This window comes from Fusarium phalaenopsidis (genome assembly GCF_050370095.1).
Source record: "Fusarium phalaenopsidis strain FUZ10S chromosome Unknown contig_32302, whole genome shotgun sequence".
Lineage (NCBI taxonomy): Eukaryota > Fungi > Ascomycota > Sordariomycetes > Hypocreales > Nectriaceae > Fusarium > Fusarium phalaenopsidis.
In genome coordinates this window covers 6503576-6521254 of record NW_028145405.1, presented here as the reverse complement: position 1 = coordinate 6521254, position 17679 = coordinate 6503576, and the positions used below count along the sequence as shown (strand labels likewise).

The window sequence follows — 17679 nt, the reverse complement described above, 5'->3', positions numbered from 1 at the left end:
CCATGTAATATGGAGGCGCTAGTTTTCGGTCTTATTACTGGACGATCATGAGTCGATCGAGCCAGCCGAAGCGATTGTGCCAAGCCACTTGGAAGTCCTCACTTAAGAGATGTCAAGGCAATAGAATGATTGTTCTACACTGAGAAGTTCTGGCAATTTATAAAAATGGCCTCGTAGTGATGGTAATTCAAGTGCAGCATGCTTTTGAAGAATTTGTTTACTTGTAACCCTGTCTTAGCTACCTATCATTAATAATAGCCGAGCATCTATCTACCCATTCTTCCTTATTACTCTTGAATACACTGCCAATAAAACTCCTCGGCTCCTTCATGAGAAATATTAGGTCGTTACGTAATTTGAAGAGCTCGTCTTTAGGCGTGAGACGTGACTCGCAGTTGCGTGGGCTATCCTGATTGCCCTTGACTTTAATCCAACCCAGTTCTCGAAGCATTCGGTTGTTGACCCCTTTGTGCTCTACGGTTACAGACGGTTAGGTAATCAGTCATCCTATTTCGTCGACGTTGAACGGGACCGTGGATATGACTCACCGATTTTCTTCGTCATCTCAGACACCCGCAGCACTGAATCACGGTCTTTGTCCCATGGAAATGCCTCCGGCCGCAGGAACCAGAGCATTCTCGTCACCATGTTGGCTGCTAGAAGAGCCGGGTCCCTTCTCCTAGTCGTCACGTTGAAGGCCTTTGTATTGGGCCGAACCTCGGGGAGTTGCACTCGACGCTGTGATGGTTAACGTGAGCATGAGCATAAGATCACATAATGGATCCTCGAGGCATTCTGTCAGACAGCAGTACGCCACACAGTAGTGGATAGTACGCCCTGATCTCCTTTCGCGAATAGCCGACGTATCTCGGTGAAGCCTCTTTCCACAATATCTGGGATCTGCTTGAACGGTATCTTACAGCCTAGATCGATTCGTGGTCGGATCCTCGCTCGCTTGACGCCAACCGAATCGACCGACCTACGAGCCTCCGCCTCGAGCGCCCGCCTCTTGAGGCTGTCGGGCCGAGCCGCGAGGACAGTGGCGGATGCAGCTGCTCCGACGAGTTGTACTACCTGCTGATGCGTCAATCTCCGGCGATGAGAGCCAGGTACCACTCGATACTCGCAGATACCATAGCAGCTGCGATACCCGAGACCCACTGGGCCCTCGTTGCAAAGACGCCTCTGGTGTGTTGGATGGCGGCCCGGAGGATAGAAGGCCATGTCGAATGTGTCGGTGCGATAGACTCAACTCCTGGGTGACCCTTCCTGCCGCCCTCCATCAGAGCAACGAACATCTCTTCTGCAAAGTCGCGTCTCGTCTTTAGCACCATCCTCGATTCATCTGTCGGACGGTCATCGAACTTGAGTACTTGCGCTGATAGTTTTTCGAAATTTCTGTGATGATGTCAGGAACGCTGGGGAAGCTAAAGAGACTCCTGGCACGTACGATGTTTTGAAGGGACTGTCTTGCGCCTCCCAGGCCTCTAACGCAATCATCGCCCGAGCACTCTCCTCGTTACCCGTGTCGGCATCACCATGCGATCCAACGCCGTCCCTACCGCCACTACGGATACCACGGTTCAAGCCACGACGAACTTGGCGCGCGATAAAAGCGGCCGTCTCTGGTACCCATAGATCTCGGAACACCTCGTGGAGAAATGTCGTCATCCTGTCCATCCCGTCTATCGATCGACCCCCAAGTTCAGCAAACCACAATTGACTGTGTCGGTTGGATGCCACCGTTCTATCGTAGTGATACTCTAGCGAGGCAACGTGCATCAGAACGGGCCGTCCGTTGCTCAACTGTGGCCATCCCACAAGGTTGACGAGTCCTCGCCCTTCTCGGATGTCCAGCATTCGCGGCGATATGAATGGCCATCCGCATGTTCTTAGACTATCAATCGTACCGAGAAGCCTCATAACTTTGGTAGGGAGCACCCTCGGGTCCCCGGTGAAGCAAAAGTTGCCCAGTCGATCGAGCGCAGCGACACCCTCGGAGAGAGCCATGCCCAGTCCTTTCGACCCAGCCTCGCGGAAGCGGCGGTCCATTTCTGCTATGGCTGCCTCCATAACCTTGGCGAAAGCCACCATGACTCCTGGGAAGATATCAGGAGAGAAACGCCGGAGGATACCTGCATAAAGCTGTTTCTCTTTGAGGAAGAGTCGCATGAGCTGGAAGATGGGCTGTAGTACGCTACTGAAGTTTCGACGACGGCGCACGAGTCGTGGAGCATCGATGGAAATAACCTGCTCGAATCGGAACGCAAACTCATTCGCCTGCATGGCTGCCTCAACCCTTTGTCTCTCCCGCGCAAAGGTGTCGATGCGCCAGGGTTGTCAGGTGTGAGTCGCCCCCGCACCTGGGCCAGTAGCCGCTGTTGCTTGTCCTTGAGCCGCGCCGTGCGCTGAGCCTCCGTCGAGGGATGGTGAGAGCAGCTGTGGCGAGACCGTGGCTGGCTAGCAGGTCGTGAGGCCCATGACGGATAGACCGTTTCAGGTTGGAATAGCCCTGGAAGAAGCCGAACGAAAGCACGTCGGCACCCTGGTTCTGGTGGCTCATGTTCTCCTTCATGACAGTAAACAGGTCACTATCCAGGAAGGCAGGTGGACGATCCGATGTGAAATTGCCGTACGCTGGGTGGAAGCCGAGTGGGTAGAAGGTATAGTTGCTCCCGTAAACTCCCCAGCCACCCGGTTACGGTCGGCAAGTAAACATACAGGAGGACCTGGTCTTCCTTCTGCATCGGGATGCTTGTTTGCTGCAGTGCAATGAACGTCAACAGCCAGGGCATAGGAGACGTGGCTGATGTTGTCGAGGTTATACTTCGCCTCAAGGGCCTCACGCAACCGCATCAGGCCAGGACTATACAACGCATCATGTTCTCTCTGGTCCTCCGTTGCTGGTACAGATGCTGATGATGGAGGTAGACTGGGTGGCGAGACGTCTGGCGCTTGCCTTGGACGGACGTCGCCACTACCGTCAGTATCTGGGCTCAACGGCTGCTGCTGGGAGTTGTCTTGCCCATCGTATTGATGCTCCTGATCATCTTGTAGCTGAGTCCGTTATGTTGGCCCACATCAGTGTTCTCGGATTCGTTCATCCATTCAAGGAACCTCCGCTCCCGCTCTTCATCACCATCACCATTGTTGTCGTCGTCACCATTGTGCCTGTTCGCGTCGGCTTCGCCGTCAGCAATACCTCGATAATCCGTATCGATTCGCCCTGGACTGAGGCTAGGTGGTATTTGAGAAGCAACATCATCGTCCGCCCTCTCCGACACGAACAGGCTATCGTTGTCTTCCACTTCGACGGTTGGTTGATCATCGTATAGCTCGTCGAGCTCATCCTCTCGTTCCTCCCCTCTAATTCGCTCCCATCCTTGCTGTGTCGCCGGCAAACTATTGTTTTCTCCATCATCATCACCGTCGTCGGTCTCGTTGGACTCGTCGTCCAGACCGTCGAGATAGGCTGGCCTGATGACTGTCTCTTCTTCGAGGTTCGCTATGCCTTCGTTGACTTCTATGTTGATGTTGGCGCCATAGTCGTACGCGTGGAAGGCGGGCTGATGATCGGTCCAGAAAGGGTCGTCTTCTACGGAGAACCTTTCGAGGAACTCCGTCCAGCCATCCATGAATAGTGTCTGGAATATGACCCACTTGTCAAAGGCAATCATCTGCGTCTCCTTGCCTCCGAGGGCCCACCTCGGCTCAACACCTTCACCAAGGAGCTCACCTTGAAGGAAGATGTCCTTGATGTACGATGCGAGTAACAGAGCACGGCCCTGTACGAGGGCAGTCCTCGTATGTGTTGTATCGTGTCGTCGGCGGGGTGGTTGGTCCCAGCAGCTCTCTGGCTTGGATGCATGACGATGAACCAAGCTTCTCGAGTGGCGCCGGTGGCAATGCGGAAGGTACGGCCGCTCAGGTCGAAATCGACGCCCTGCACATGCTTTGCGACATATGGGGCACTCCAGTGGCGAAAGGATATTGTGATATTGTCAAAGAAGTGGCTAGACCGGCAGATCGGCCGACGCGGTAGACCGACGATGCTAACGAAATCGAGCCGAAATACGGGGTAATAATCGTCGTCCTCGCTCGCCGCCTTTGACCCTGTCTTCTTGCTCCCATAGTCCAATACAACTCGGCGCTGGAGGAGGTCAAGAGCACGTGTCCCGTCGAAGGCTTCGTCGTTCGTCTCGTCGATGAGCTCGTCAGCTAACACGACATGTCAGTCAGGACACCCCAGACAATTTGAAAAAACTAGCAGCGCGTTCTGGCTCAGGTTCTAGGTGGGGAAGAGCGTAGGAAGGAAGGGAAAGGACTGAAATAAGTCACTGCTCCTACACGCTCTTCGAACAATGCTGTGCCATACCATACATCCAGGAATCACCGGCGCGACGGTCTACCCTCCAGCCTCTTTGAAACTGGTCTGTAGCGTCTTCTGTGCTGACTGCACTCCCTTGGATGCTCGCGGGCTCCTCGAGATAATGTTCATCGGCCGAGAACGGCGATATAAGCTCTCGCGCCTCTTCTTGGTCCTCGCCGTCATCAATGTCAGGACCATCAGAGCGAACATCGAATTCGATTTCTTCTGGAAGCCCTAAGCACGACATGGTAGGCTTCTCAGCGTCCGTCACAACGGTTATGTTGACCAACGAGAGGTGACCCTGATGCTCAGAGGATGCTGACTGGTGACGAAAAGGATATGAATTAACATGAAGGGTACGGGGGAATGACAATACTGAGGAATACACACTACTTGTTTCTGTCAGGAATATTCCATCATCGTCACCTGCGAAACTGCTCGCTGATTTATAGGATTCGGCTACTGTGCAAACTGGTACGGCTAGACGCGAGACGCGTCGCTCTGCCTCGTGCTGTCGTGGTCGCAACTGAAGCTCTTTACCAAAGGGACCGCGTCTTCAGTAAGGTTCGAAAGGAGAGCAGCTACCGTACCTACCGCCAGCTTTACCCCGAACACATCCATAAACAACCCGGGCCGGCATACCCAGGGTTAGGTGTCCGAGCGCGCGTGTGGCTGATGTCAAAACCTGAAATATACAGCGCTATCTCATGCATCTTCTTCGAATTATCACACGGAATGACATCAAATCCCTCGTGATGCCCTTATGCAAAGGGTTAGGGCGAAACCCGCGGGAAATGAGGTGGCTTGCTCGTCACAGGCACTATGAAACTCTGCAAGCTTATCACAGTTTAAAACAACAAGGGTACTCTACCCCCAGTCCAGTTCTTTCCGGCCTATCCGCATCTTTTTCCCTGTGTTTTCAACCTTTACCAGTGTCTGACTAGCCATCAGTTCCAGCAGGAGCGTACAAGTGGTCGCGATAGGAACGATTTTGGCCTAGCCTAGCTGTATCAATAACTTCTCACGGGTTAAAAACAATACATTTGGTCAAAAATTATGGCTTTTATTATCATTACTATTATTTTAATTACTGCTGCTTATTGTTTATTTATTGCTGTGCGACTGCCGATGGTTCGCCGGATTGAATCGTATATCTTTTGGTATAGGGTATGGCTCGCTCGTCGTTCCCAGCTGCCGCCCCGCCTGCCCTGCGGAAGGATCAACGCTTACTTCCGGACGTCGCTACAGGCCCATCCATCCAGGATGATCTCTTTTGTGGCTGCGAGCTAAGGGCTTGTTCCTGGTGACGCTGGCGTTGTCGTCTCGCCCTAGTCATCTGGGATTGGCTAGGGCTTGGCCGCCCGTTCGGTAACGTTGTCCTGGTTGCTGGTGATTGGTGGATCCAGCCGTTCCCAACATCTCCCTTTGGTAGTTTCTGCAACGGACGGCCGACTTCAGCTGCAATGTAAGACTTCTGAGGAGGTGGCTGATAACCGTGATCCGCGGCATTCCTTGCATGTGTTCCGTCTTGGTGGGGGGGCTTCTCAGTGCCGTCTCCTGGGCTGGAGGCAATCCAGCGAACGGCGGCAACGAAGGTGGCTGCTGTTGAGGATGTCTTGATGGCTGGCGCTGTTGCCGCCGCTGCTGCCGCTGCTGCATTCGGAGTAATAGGTCTTCTTCCATGGCCATTGTGCGCCCGCTGTCACGCTGTGCCCTGTCTGCCGTGTTGATCGGAACAAACCTTTGCGAAGATGGGGGCTCGATGATACGGCACCCTGTTGTTGACGGAGCACTTCATTCGGGACGTGGCTGATACGCTCGTCTGGCAAGTGCCGCTGCTGTTGCTGCTGATCATCGTGTTCGGAAATTGCAGTGGCGGACGTCATTCCTGCCAGGATCCTCTCGTACCCCTGGTATGCCGCCTGGATCGCTTGGAGTGCTTCGCCTGACCAAGGATTTCCTTCGTCAGACTCGTTGCTTTCCACTGCTTTGCGGCATCGATCGGAAGCCCATGCGAGGACAGCATGATCGATATAGGCACCAAGTTCGCTCGAGGCGTACACGCCTCTCAATGCAGGATTCTCCTTCACCTCGGGAATATTTCCCAGCTGACTACAGATAGCTCGTGTGATGGCCGAAGCCGGTGGTCTGTGGCGCATCTCAGTCTGCGGCTGGTGAATCGCGTCATCCGCGCCGATGCGTTCAGGGATCGAATCCTCCCACACCGGACGAAATGCAGGACCAACAGCGTGTTGGACGATGTGAAATAAGCCCATCCAGAGATCGCCGGTGCTGAAGCGTTCTGCATATTGCTCATAATGTTCTTCTGGCATCAAGTCGAGATAGTGTTTCGTCGAGGGATCCCTGAACTCGGTCATATGGCTGCGGACGTAGTCGAGGACCTGCCTTTCCAGGGTCCGTGAACGCAGGTCGAGCCAGGACGCGACATCGTCGGCGCCATCGACATCGTCGTCTTCTCTGAGCCGAGTCCACCAATCGTCTCCATAAGCAGTCGCCTTGAGACTTTTGATCGCAGGCACCAGGTCTTCTCGTCGTAAAGGCTTGTTGTTCTCGTGAAGACCGATGATATCAGCGGGTTGGGTGTTGACCCAGCGCACTACATGGTCCATGACCTGTGCCATGACCTCGCCTTCCTCCTTTTTGATCCGCAATAAAGGCTGCACATCCGGAAAACGAAGAGTAAGGTTCTGTTGAAGATGGCGGCAAAGACTGTCATAGGCTTCCTTGTCAAGCGAGGTCAGAAATCCGGTTCGCCGTGTTGCCTTTGTGCTCGGTTTGCCAGTGGAAGGAACCGATGGAGTGGAGTTGCTATCGCCGCTGCTACTGTCCTCCTTGGGATAAAAGACTTGGTATACATCTGCAGCATCATAGGTGTCGTTTTTGAGACTGCAGGCGAGCATGGTCCAGTCTGAAATCTGAATGGACTCAGAGGCGGAGGCAGGAAGTGCCCTTAAAGTTTCGAGTATCTGATAGAACGTATCGAACCAATACTGCTCGTGCAGGACGATGGTACACCCAAGTTAGCCACATATTATTCTAGGCAAGGCTTGATCCGAGACTGTCTGGGGTGGGAGAGGTGAATGAATAAATGGTAGGTCCATCACGGATGTCAAGGGTGAGTTACTCACATCGTCCAATCTGTACCCTGCGATCTGATACCATTTTGAAATGTTGAATGTGGTTCTCCCCAGAGAGGTTCGACACCAGCGGGTAATGCGAGGTCTCCACCGCTCGCTTCTCCACAGCGTGACGAGACGGCTGATGGGAAAGCGAGCTTCACTTGTCAGGCACAGGATATCCAACATCCTTTTCTCGATACCCTTCTTGTTGACATTTTTCTCGGCAGAAAATAGAGTGGGGTCCCGGTCAAAGGCGGAGGCGAGCTGTAACCAGATCTGACCATGTGTATCGGGCAGGGTGAGATCGCGACGGTTGACACGAAGCTTGATGTCAAGTTCGACTGGTAGAGTGTCTGTGTATAAGGATGAGTATTGTTTGTTATGTATGTATAAGTAGTATATCAGGTAGAGAAGATCTGCGGATTGGGGGTGATTGAAGAGGGGTCACACCTTTGTCGTAAAATTCGCAAATCCACCACAAATCGCTCGAATCAGAATCCGTCTGTTTCACGTAGTCTTTCAGAGCCTCGATGCGATGCTGGCCGGCCATGAGCTCAGGTTTCTCGTCGCCGTTGAAGTCGGCCCAGTTTTTGAAGGATAGCACATGCTGACGTCGGTCTTGGGCAGTGCTCTGATCAGCGTCTGGGATGGCGTCGATCATTTTTGAACGGCGGCAGCACTGCAGGAGACCTGGACGTAGTGCTGCTCGGCTCGACGTGCGAGGCCGCCATTCTGGAAAGAGCGACAAAGATGGGCGACGTGATTGCGGTCGAGGGGCCTGTTGTTGCCACGAGACCAGGCGGAATGGAGGAGATGGATGGGCAGCTCAGCGACGGCGAGGCGGTAGGGCTCCGCCTGTTTCCTCAGGGAATCGACCTCGGTGAAGGAAGGTGGAGGAGGCTTTGGTGACTTGGCGGGCTTAGGTGGTGATGATGGGGTATCGTCGGGGACGGGAAGTAGGGAGGAGAGGTGGATAGACGGGGTTCACGGGAAGGGTGGGTAGGGGTAGTTTTCAGCCGTTTGGAGGGCCGGGGATCGGGGTTGGATTTGGGAGGTAGAGGGCGACCAATTTTGATCATTGTTTGTGATGATTGATTGATGATTATTATTATTGGGATTTATTGTTTGTGATTTATTTTATTTGATGTGGGATGTGGAATTGTAAAAGGGTAAGAAGCAACAGGTGGGAAGAGATGAGGGTTCGGGTTATTATATTGAATGGGAGTGTTAAGGTACAGGGGGTGGGGAAGGTGACTAATTAAAAGAAAGGAAGACGGGAGACGGGAGACGGGAGACGGGAGACTTCTGGGCTGCTAGTCAAGAATTAGATGTCGTCAAGAAGTGGCCAAAGGAGCATAGATGGTAGTCAGGGAGAACGAATGAGAAAGGTGGAGGAGAGATGGAGGCTTAGAGGTTTGAGGAGGGGAGGGTGCGCACGGACACCTAAACCCAGGTTTAGGTGGGGAGGGCGTCCAAAAATGGCAAGTTTACTGGTAGGCTTCTAAAATATTAGGGGCTCGTGGTATGGATAGCCCAAAGACGCATAACTTTTAACCCTAACCGGGACCGGTTCGGGGTGATCTTTGACTGCAATAAATACCCGTTTCTCTCTTCACCCCTTTCCGCTCTTAACCCTTTACTTAAACGTAACCCTAACCCGACATTAGGTTAGGGTTAGGGTTAGACTCAGGGTTAGACTCAGGGTTAGACTCAGGGTTAAGGTTAGGGTAACAGCTAAGCAGTCCTTCTCTCTTCTTAGTCTAGCCCTCTTAAACACCCGCTAGGCTCTTACCTTCCCTGATCAAATGAAAATTTGACCTTTTACTTTAGGGTTAGGGTTAGGGTTAGGGCCAAAAACCCCCTCTAGTCTCTTTTAGCTAATACTTCCTAGAGGCTACCTTAGGGTTAGGCCTAAGTTAGGAGAGGGGGGGGGGGTTTTTTTTCCTTCTTAACTAATCCTTAAAGCTAACATTTCTAATTACTTACTTTCCTATTTACTTCCTAGCTTAAAGGAAAACTAAGGGTTAGGGTTATATGCTTCTCCTTATATATATATATATTCCTTTTTTTTTTTTTTTTTCACCCTTAGGTTAGGGTTATATACTCTTCCCTATTTTTCTTTCCTTCTATTCTCTAGCTAAGGCTATATACTTCCTTTTTTTTCTTCTTATATTAGGCTCAGGGTTATATATATATATACATATATATCTTCTATTACCCTAGGGTTATCCTAAGAAGATTTCTTTTTTTTTTTTTTCTTTTACTCTTTTACTCTTTTATTATTTAGATTTTTCATCTTTTTCTTTTCTTTCTTTTATTCAAATTTCTAACACTATTTTACTAACAATAACTAACCTCTTTTTATATTACCCTCCCTTTATTCCATTCTCCCCTCGGCAGTTGCCATTATGGCTGCCTACTATGCCGTGTTAACCCGGTCACCTTGCCGTGGTCTTCGTAATGCCCTCATATGCCAGCCCTATCTCGACCTTGGTAGCTTTGAGAGCGAAAAGGCGCTTCAGCTTAGTGGTCAGAGCGATCCCTCTAACTAAGGGACAGACCCGGGTTCGAGTCTCAGAAGCGTCTAGCCAGCCTTAAAGAGCCCTTTTTGCTAATTATAATAATATTACTCTTACCTACCCTAAACCACTATCTCTTTCTCTTTTTTATCTTTCTTCTACTTCTTTTTATTTCTACCTCCTCCTATGTTATTTATACTATCTCCTATAAGCATTCTAATTATATAGTTAAAGCCAGCTATTATCACTTAGTCCTATTCGTATGTATAGTTACCGTTAAGTATTATGCAGGTAATATACCTACTATGGGAGCCCCCCCTTCTCTCTCTCTCTCTCTCTCTCTCTCTCACATACTCCTTTTTTTTCCCCTTGCTATCATTACCTATCATATCACATCATATATCATTACATATAACTAGTCAAACGTATCACACTATGCGTAAAACAAAAGTAATTAACTAAGCCCCTGAGTTTGTCTCCACTTGAGCACTAGATCAAAGACAGCCATAGCATTGGTCATCTCTCGCCCGCATACCAACTTGCTGTGCTTACGGCCCAGCCAGTCAGCATAGTCATCCCGACCTTTGAAGTCTCGACCGGCAGCCTCCTGGACTTGCGACCATATATCTGCCTCCGTCACGGCGGCCAACGCCATAGGGACTACAGCATGCTTCCACCGACATGATGCTCCTTTGGTCTCGTAACCGTCCCGACAGAGCTCCTGCGATACGTGACAGTAGAAGCAGCTCAAGAAACGTGCCTGTGGATCCTTCTTATAGTTGACTAGACCCTGAAAGTTCATGCAGCTGGAGAAGGACAGATCCTTCTCTGCTGTGGCACCACAGGTACCCCACTGGTGCCCGGCCTCCTTGACGCCATCGAACATCCAGCAGATGCGGCAGCCCATCTTGCCAAGCTCCTCTATCTCCTCCAAGGCGGCCTCGAAACGTTCTAGAGCCAGGGCATCGCGCCTGCCGCGGGCATGTGATGCTATGATACCCTGCGAGGATAGCTCACTCTTCCACAACAGCTCATCGCGGCGGCAATTATCGCATCGGACGGCATCATCGAGATCTCCACAGTCCCGTAGGTCACCGTCCAAGCATTGGCCAAGGAGGCGGCGACGGCAACCTTGTGTCCGGATCAGCCTGCGTACCTCGCGCGTGCTCAAGTCTAGGTAGCTGTCGCGGATATAATCCTCAACCGGCCAGTCCTTCTCCTCGACGACTATCTCTGCGGTGACGGGCTCCCCAGCTCGCCCGCCCCGCCCCGCCTCCTGGGCGTAGTCGATGATGCTAAATGGGGCCTCGAGATGGATGACATGGACGATGCCTGCAACATCAAGGCCCGTGCCTAGAGCCGCGGTAGCCACGATGTAGGGTGTTTCGCCGTTGACCCATGCCTGGAAGCCCTGCTCGCGCTGGGCAAGGAACTGCGCATCGCTATCATCGCGCTGAGCGTGATAGTAATGGCAACCAAGCTGCCGGGCAAGCGCTCTACACTTCGCGTGGCTGGTGCAGTATATGACCCCCTTCTCCCCCGGTGCTAGACGTGGGAGCCGGGCGTCCACCAGCCTCTTCACCTCCATGACGCCCCGTCCGTTACGGACGCGAAGGACGGAGTACCGCACGTTCAGCCGATGGCTCGAAGCCCGTATGTAGAGCGGAGCCTGGAGCTGCATGGCTTCTTCGAAGTCGCGTTGACGGAGCGGCGGCAGGGTCCCAGTGAGGAATACGAAGGGACACCCCAAGCTCCGCAGGAGAACGAGGCACCGGAGCTTCGCGCGGTAGGTTTCGGCGGCAGTGAATGACAGATGGCACTCGTCAATGACCACTCGGTCTAGCCTTCCCCTGACACTCAGATCAGCGGCCCACTGCAGGAAGTCATCGGTGACAGCCGCCTCGGCCGAGACCAGCGTAACCCTGGGCCAAGATTCACGCGCCTCGGGCCAGGACTTGCAGTCTAGGCCGGCATCGACGCAGCGTGTGACTAGCTGCCTCTTCAACTCGGCGAACGGAGCCACCACGATGGTCACGCCTGCACCTGCCAGCATAGCCGGGACCATGAAGACCAAGCTCTTCCCGCCGCCCGTTGGCAGCACGGCAACCAGCGGGCTCTGCTTCGCCGCGGCCAACCTGACGGCCTCTTCTTGCTGGGGTGACCGAAACTGGGCAGCGTCATCACGCAGGACAGCCCGGAGTGCCCGCAGGATCATGTCGTCCTTCTTCTTGTCCCCCACTGCTGCTGTCATACCTGCCCTTAGCTTCTCGAGCGAGGCGATCTTGGCCCGCTTCCGGGGAGGGTGGCACTTCTTCTCCTCGCCGCCAGACTCGGCCGCACCCTTGCGCTTCGAGGACGAAGTTGACGGCGGCGGCTCCAAGGCCGATTGCTGCTGCGCGTCGCAGCCGAGGAACTTGTGCCAACGACGGCTCACCTGCCCGAATATGTCCAGAGACTCGGCCGTCAAGCGCTTCAGCACATCGATCGTGACACCGTAGTTGGCGGCTGTCTGGCCGGTGTGACAGGCAGCCAGATCGTCCGGCGCCTCGTACTGCTCCGACTCGTCATCGTCGTCGCCGTCCTCAAAGTCTGCCCGAGCGGCCCCCCGGTCGCGAGCGTGCTTCTTGCTGATGGCGATGGCGATGTGGCGCTAGTCTTGGAGCGTGATCCTGCGGCCGATATAGTGGGAGGTCCACTTCCCCATGGCCCCAGACATATGACTGCTCTCCCATGGCCCCGTCTCGTTATGCCAGATGAAGTCGCTCGGCGGTGCCATCTTGCCATATAGCTCCCATCTGTCCGCCTCCTAGCGATCCGTCAGCGGTCGGATATAGACCATGTACATCACGAGCAGCTGCCCGATCCTCTCCGGCAGGAAGCGGGGGATCACCTTCGGCGAGTCGAAGTGGGCCAGAGACTTATGGTACTGGGTGACGAGCACAACATCGCCGTCGATGACAAAGACGTTGCGGTCCCTGTTGATGCCGTTGACCAGGCGCAGGCCCGTGATCTCTTCCCCTCGGCTGGGCTGGCCGCCGGTTATGTGGGAGAGGAGCAGCAGAAACTCCTCGAACTTCTTCACCAGCTTCAGGTACTTCCTGATGCCCGCCCACTTCCACTCGCCCGCTCGATCTAGGAACTCTGTCTTCCGCGAGCCCATGACGAGGTCCTCGAGCATCTCGACCTCCTTGCCAGCGAGGTCGTTGGTATGGATGAAGGACCGGCCTCGTCTTGTATGGGTGAGATCATCCTCAATGCCGGCCAGAGGAAGGATGAAACGCTCGTCGTCGCCCTCCTTGAACATCAACTGACCCCACAGCAGGTCCTCGGCGTCTTTCGTCATCCTAGCCACCATGTGACGAATCTTCTCCATCAGGATCGGCTTGCCCATGAAGTACATCATCTCGCCGTCCTTGCTCCAGGACACCATCAGCCGGCTACCAGTCTCCTGCGCGATCTTCCTTCCGTATAACAGCAAGCTGAGCGTATAGCCCATGGGAGAGTATGTCGCCTTGCAAAGCCAGGCGTCTCGAACCTGGGCGAACCGTTGCGCGAGGTCCGTCATCCCGGCCCGCTCCCGGGTGGGTATAGCCCACTCTCCCAGCAGCGCCCGCCCCGTGAAGACGAGTCCCGCAAGCACGTAGGTAAATAGGTGGGCAGGTCGGAGCTGCCCCGTCTCGCCGTCGATTCCCAGCACCCCGACGAAGTGCCACAGCGGGCTCGCAAAAGGGTCCCCGTCGAGCCGCTGCATCCAGAAGTCCGCCAGAATCTGCAATATCTCTTCCTGCAGCCCCTCGCCCGACTGTTCCTCGTCCTGCAGATGCGCCCAGAGCAGCTCGAGGCTGGCCCTCTATGCAGGCGTGAAGCGAAAGCCGTGTTCGGCAAACAGCGCATCCTCCTCCAGCGACAGCACGTTGAGGCAATAGCATAAGAACCGCTTCACATATACCAGGTAGCGATCCATGCTGGTCTTCTCCTGCAGCGGCCCAAACGGTCGGCTGTGGGCATCGTGAGGGTGGGGGCTGGCCAGGAGCAGGCGGGTCATCAGGGGCATGCTCTTCAACCCGCCGATGCAGCGGTCGAAGAATAGACGATCTAGAGCCGTGGCCATCCGTCGCAGCTCGTCGTCGTCACAGCCGGGCATCCTGCTGCAGGCTTGGATATCCACCAGATTCCTCCCGGCGAAGTGGGCTGACCAGCCGGTCCTCTTCAGCCAGTTCGTCGTCTCGTGCCTCAGGATCCCCTCCTCCATGACCTTCTGCATCTTCTCCTGCTCCTCCTGCTGCAGTGACCACCCTTGGGTGATGTCGGCGATCATCGTCTGATCTTCCGGGTGCGTCTGCTGCCTGTCTGCCATCGTCGCTCTTCTCCCCCTGCCGACCGGCGTCGGAGGATCTCCTGCTGCCGAGACAGCATCATCGTTACCGCTGGTCGAGATTCTTACGCAGAAGTAGTAAATCGCCCTCTTTGGTCCTATAAAGAAGGTTTGCAGATAGACGCCGGTCCAGAGGCCCGCCTGCGCCTTGGCTCCCTTTATGTTGTGCTCGCCGTTGAGGTGAACCCGCAGGCACTTCCAGCTCGGCGTGAGGTGCCTGCAACCCGGCCAGGTGCAAGCGAAGCCCCGGTGAACGACGAGACCCTTGACGGCCCGGGTCGGGTTTGACGCACCGTGCTGGACGAGCTGCTTCAATGCCGGCCCTTGCAGCTATAGACCCTTATGGCGGTGGATGATATCGCTGCGGGCCCGATGGTCGATGTCTGGGTGACGGTCCCTCAAGTGACCCTCGAGGCTGCAGACCGCATAGCCGTGAAAGGCGCAGATCAACGACCGGTATTCGCCATTATATATAAGCCACCCTTCTCCCGGTTTGGCGGCTTCTGCATGAACACAGCTGGCGGACTCTCCTGTATCTTCTTGCCGCTCCGGTTCGTTGCCGCCGGGCGAGTCTGTGGGACGCCCTCGGGCCATGGCTGCGATCTAGACTATATCGAGCCCTTCCCTACCTCCCTCTGGTTCCTCCTCTTAGGATACTATACGTGCAGTCCTTGTTTCCCTTCTTTCTTTCTTTTCTTGATAGTCTCTCCCTCGAATGATTGCCGCTTGCTGGGAAACTGCTCGGTCGTCCTTAGTTGCGCTCATTTTATAGACTCATATCCATATGAAAAGGATATCCCTCGTTCACCCAGTCGGTCGCGAGAAGGCTGGCCTTGGGAGACGCGTTCTGTTGTATTTCCCTCCTTTGCTTGCTTTTTCCTTAACCCTGAAGTTGCCCTTCCCTTTATCCTGATTGGCTGCAGCATGAAATGGTAGTTTGGGACTGGTAGTTTGGCCCCCCTGCCCGCGTCTGGGACCCACCCCCGCGTGCCCCCTTGCATTGCCATTGGTCCGTGCCCGTAACCCCAAATGGTAGTTTGGCCCAAACTACCACTGGCCTCTCGGTTAGGTTGCTGTAACTATGACTTAAAGTATTATCTTAATAACTGGGATATTACTATTATCTTAGCTTTTAGAGCGCCTTGCTACCCTATAGTAATTCTTACCTTATAATAGTTCCTACCCTATAGCGGTTGCCGCAACTACGACCTTTAAGTAATATCTTAAGAGCTGGTATATCTGTAGCCTTAACTCTTATAGCGCCTTGCTACCCTATAGTAGCTGCTATAACTATGGCATTTGCGTTCTTTTAAGTAGCTGGGATGTCGCTACTGTCTTGGCTCTTAGAGCGCCTTGCTACCCTATAGCGGTTGCTACCCTATAGCGGCTGCGTTAGAGCTACTTGTGTGAGCTTCCTCTCTTAGCTCGTAGAGCGCCTTGCTACCTCATAGTAGTTGCTACCCTGTAGCGGTTACTACCCTATAGTGGTTGCTACCCTGTAGCGCCTTGCTATCTTATAGCGGTTGCTACCCCATAGAGGTTGCTACCCTATAGTGGTTGCTACCCTATAATAGTTGCGTTAGAGTTGCTTATGTGAGCTTTCTCTCTTAGCTCTTAAAGCGCCTTGCTATCCCATAGCGGTTTCTACTCTATACTGGTTGCTACCCTATAGCGGTTGTGTTAGAGCTGCTTATATGAGCTTCCTCTCTTGGCTTATAGAGCGCCTTGCTACCTTATAGTAATTGCTACCCTATAGCGGTTACTACCCTGTAGCGGTTTTTACTCTGTACTGGTTGCTACCCTATAGCGGTTGCTGTTACTACCCTGTAGCGGTTGCTATCCTGTACCGGTTGCTACCCTGTGCCGGTTTCTACCCTGTAGCGGTTGTGTTAGAGCTGCTTATGTGAGCTTCCTCTCTTAGCTCTTAGAGCGCCTTGCTACCCCATAGCGGTTACTACCCTGTAGTGGTTCCTACCCTATAGCGGTTTCTACCCCGTAGCGGTTATTACCCTATAGCGGTTTCTACCCTGTAGCGGTTATGTTAGAGCTGCTTATATGAGCTTCCTCTCTTAGCTCTTAGAGCGCCTTATTACCTCATAGCGGTTACTACCCTATAGTAGTTGCTACCCTATAGCTGTTTCTACCCCATAGAGGTTACTACCTTATAGTAGTTACTACCTTGTAATGGTTGCGTTAGAGCTGCTTATGTGAGCTTCCTCTCTTAGCTCTTAGAGCGCCTTGCTACCCCATAGCGGTTTCTACTTTGTACCGGTTTCTACCCTATAGCGGTTGCTACCCTATAGCGGTTTCTACCACATAGCGGTTGCTACCTTATAGCGGTTTCTTAAAGATCGCTATTTTTACTTTTAAATATGTCTTACTAGCACCTTACTACCCTATACTAGTTATTACCCCATAGCGCTTATATAGTAATTGCTAGAATATAACTAATTTTGCGCTTCTTAGAGCGCCTTATTACCTTATAGTGATTTCTTAAATATAGCTAGTTTTATTTTTAAATATATCTTATTACTTTATAATAATTATTATCTTATAATAGCTATTAAAATATAGCTAATTATTTAGCTCTTAAACTATTATATTACTTTAAAGTAATTTTTACCTTATAGGTATTATTAAATATAGCTTTTTTTAACCTTTAATATTATTTTTTTAATTTTAAATAATTATTATTTTATAATATTTTTTAATATTCTTAATATTTTTATTTATTAAGTAATATATATTTTTAAGTATTTTAATTTAATAAAATTTAATTATTTATATTAATTTATAATATATATTAAATCTATTAATTATTAATATTTAATATTACTTTATTTTTATATATTTATATTAGCTTTATTTATATATATATATTTTTTTAACTCTATAAAATTTAATTAAATTTAAAATATTATATTTATATTTTTAATATAAATATTAATTATATTATAATATTTTTTTAAAATATATATTATTTATATACTTTTTAATTTTTTAAAATATATTATTATTTTATAATAATTATAATATTATATAAATATACTTATTATATATAATAATATAAATAAGATATATATTTCTTAATATATAAATTTAATTTAAAAAAATATTTATCTTATTATAATTACTTACCCTATAATAGCTATTCCTCCGCTATAGCTACTTATCTTATATTAGTTATTTCCCTACCCTAGCTACTTACCCTATAGTAGCTATTGCCTTGCCCTAGCTTCCTACCCTATAGTAGCTATTGCCTTGCCGTAGCTGCCT

At 51.5% G+C, this 17679-nt stretch overlaps 4 protein-coding genes and 1 non-coding gene across 5 annotated transcripts; 1 reads left to right on the top strand and 4 right to left on the bottom strand.

Moving 5' to 3' along the window:
* Window positions 1-1085: 1085 nt before the first annotated feature.
* LRP88_09337 (uncharacterized protein) lies at window positions 1086-2747 on the bottom strand (the record flags this gene model as incomplete). The annotated part of the gene is made up of 4 exons (XM_083245823.1): window positions 1086-1398; window positions 1451-2299; window positions 2364-2672; window positions 2722-2747. The coding sequence occupies 4 exons, from the start codon at window positions 2745-2747 to the stop codon at window positions 1086-1088; spliced, it is 1497 nt and encodes a 498-aa protein (XP_083100317.1).
* Window positions 2748-2996: 249 nt separating this feature from the next.
* On the bottom strand, window positions 2997-4616 carry LRP88_09336 (uncharacterized protein; the record flags this gene model as incomplete). Its single annotated transcript, XM_083245822.1, has 3 exons — window positions 2997-3785; window positions 3872-4218; window positions 4376-4616. 3 exons carry the CDS (start codon window positions 4614-4616, stop codon window positions 2997-2999), a joined length of 1377 nt encoding a protein of 458 aa, XP_083100316.1.
* Window positions 4617-5913: 1297 nt separating this feature from the next.
* Window positions 5914-8170, bottom strand: LRP88_09335 (uncharacterized protein; the record flags this gene model as incomplete). The annotated part of the gene is made up of 3 exons (XM_083245821.1): window positions 5914-7339; window positions 7694-7862; window positions 7960-8170. The coding sequence occupies 3 exons, from the start codon at window positions 8168-8170 to the stop codon at window positions 5914-5916; spliced, it is 1806 nt and encodes a 601-aa protein (XP_083100315.1).
* A 1851-nt stretch (window positions 8171-10021) lies between these two features.
* Window positions 10022-10095, top strand: LRP88_09334. The gene has a single exon. It is a non-coding gene; the product is annotated as a tRNA-Val (tRNA).
* Window positions 10096-10544: 449 nt separating this feature from the next.
* LRP88_09333 (uncharacterized protein) lies at window positions 10545-12760 on the bottom strand (the record flags this gene model as incomplete). The annotated part of the gene is made up of 6 exons (XM_083245820.1): window positions 10545-10550; window positions 10642-10979; window positions 11046-11102; window positions 11325-12171; window positions 12223-12678; window positions 12743-12760. 6 exons carry the CDS (start codon window positions 12758-12760, stop codon window positions 10545-10547), a joined length of 1722 nt encoding a protein of 573 aa, XP_083100314.1.
* Window positions 12761-17679: the final 4919 nt, after the last annotated feature.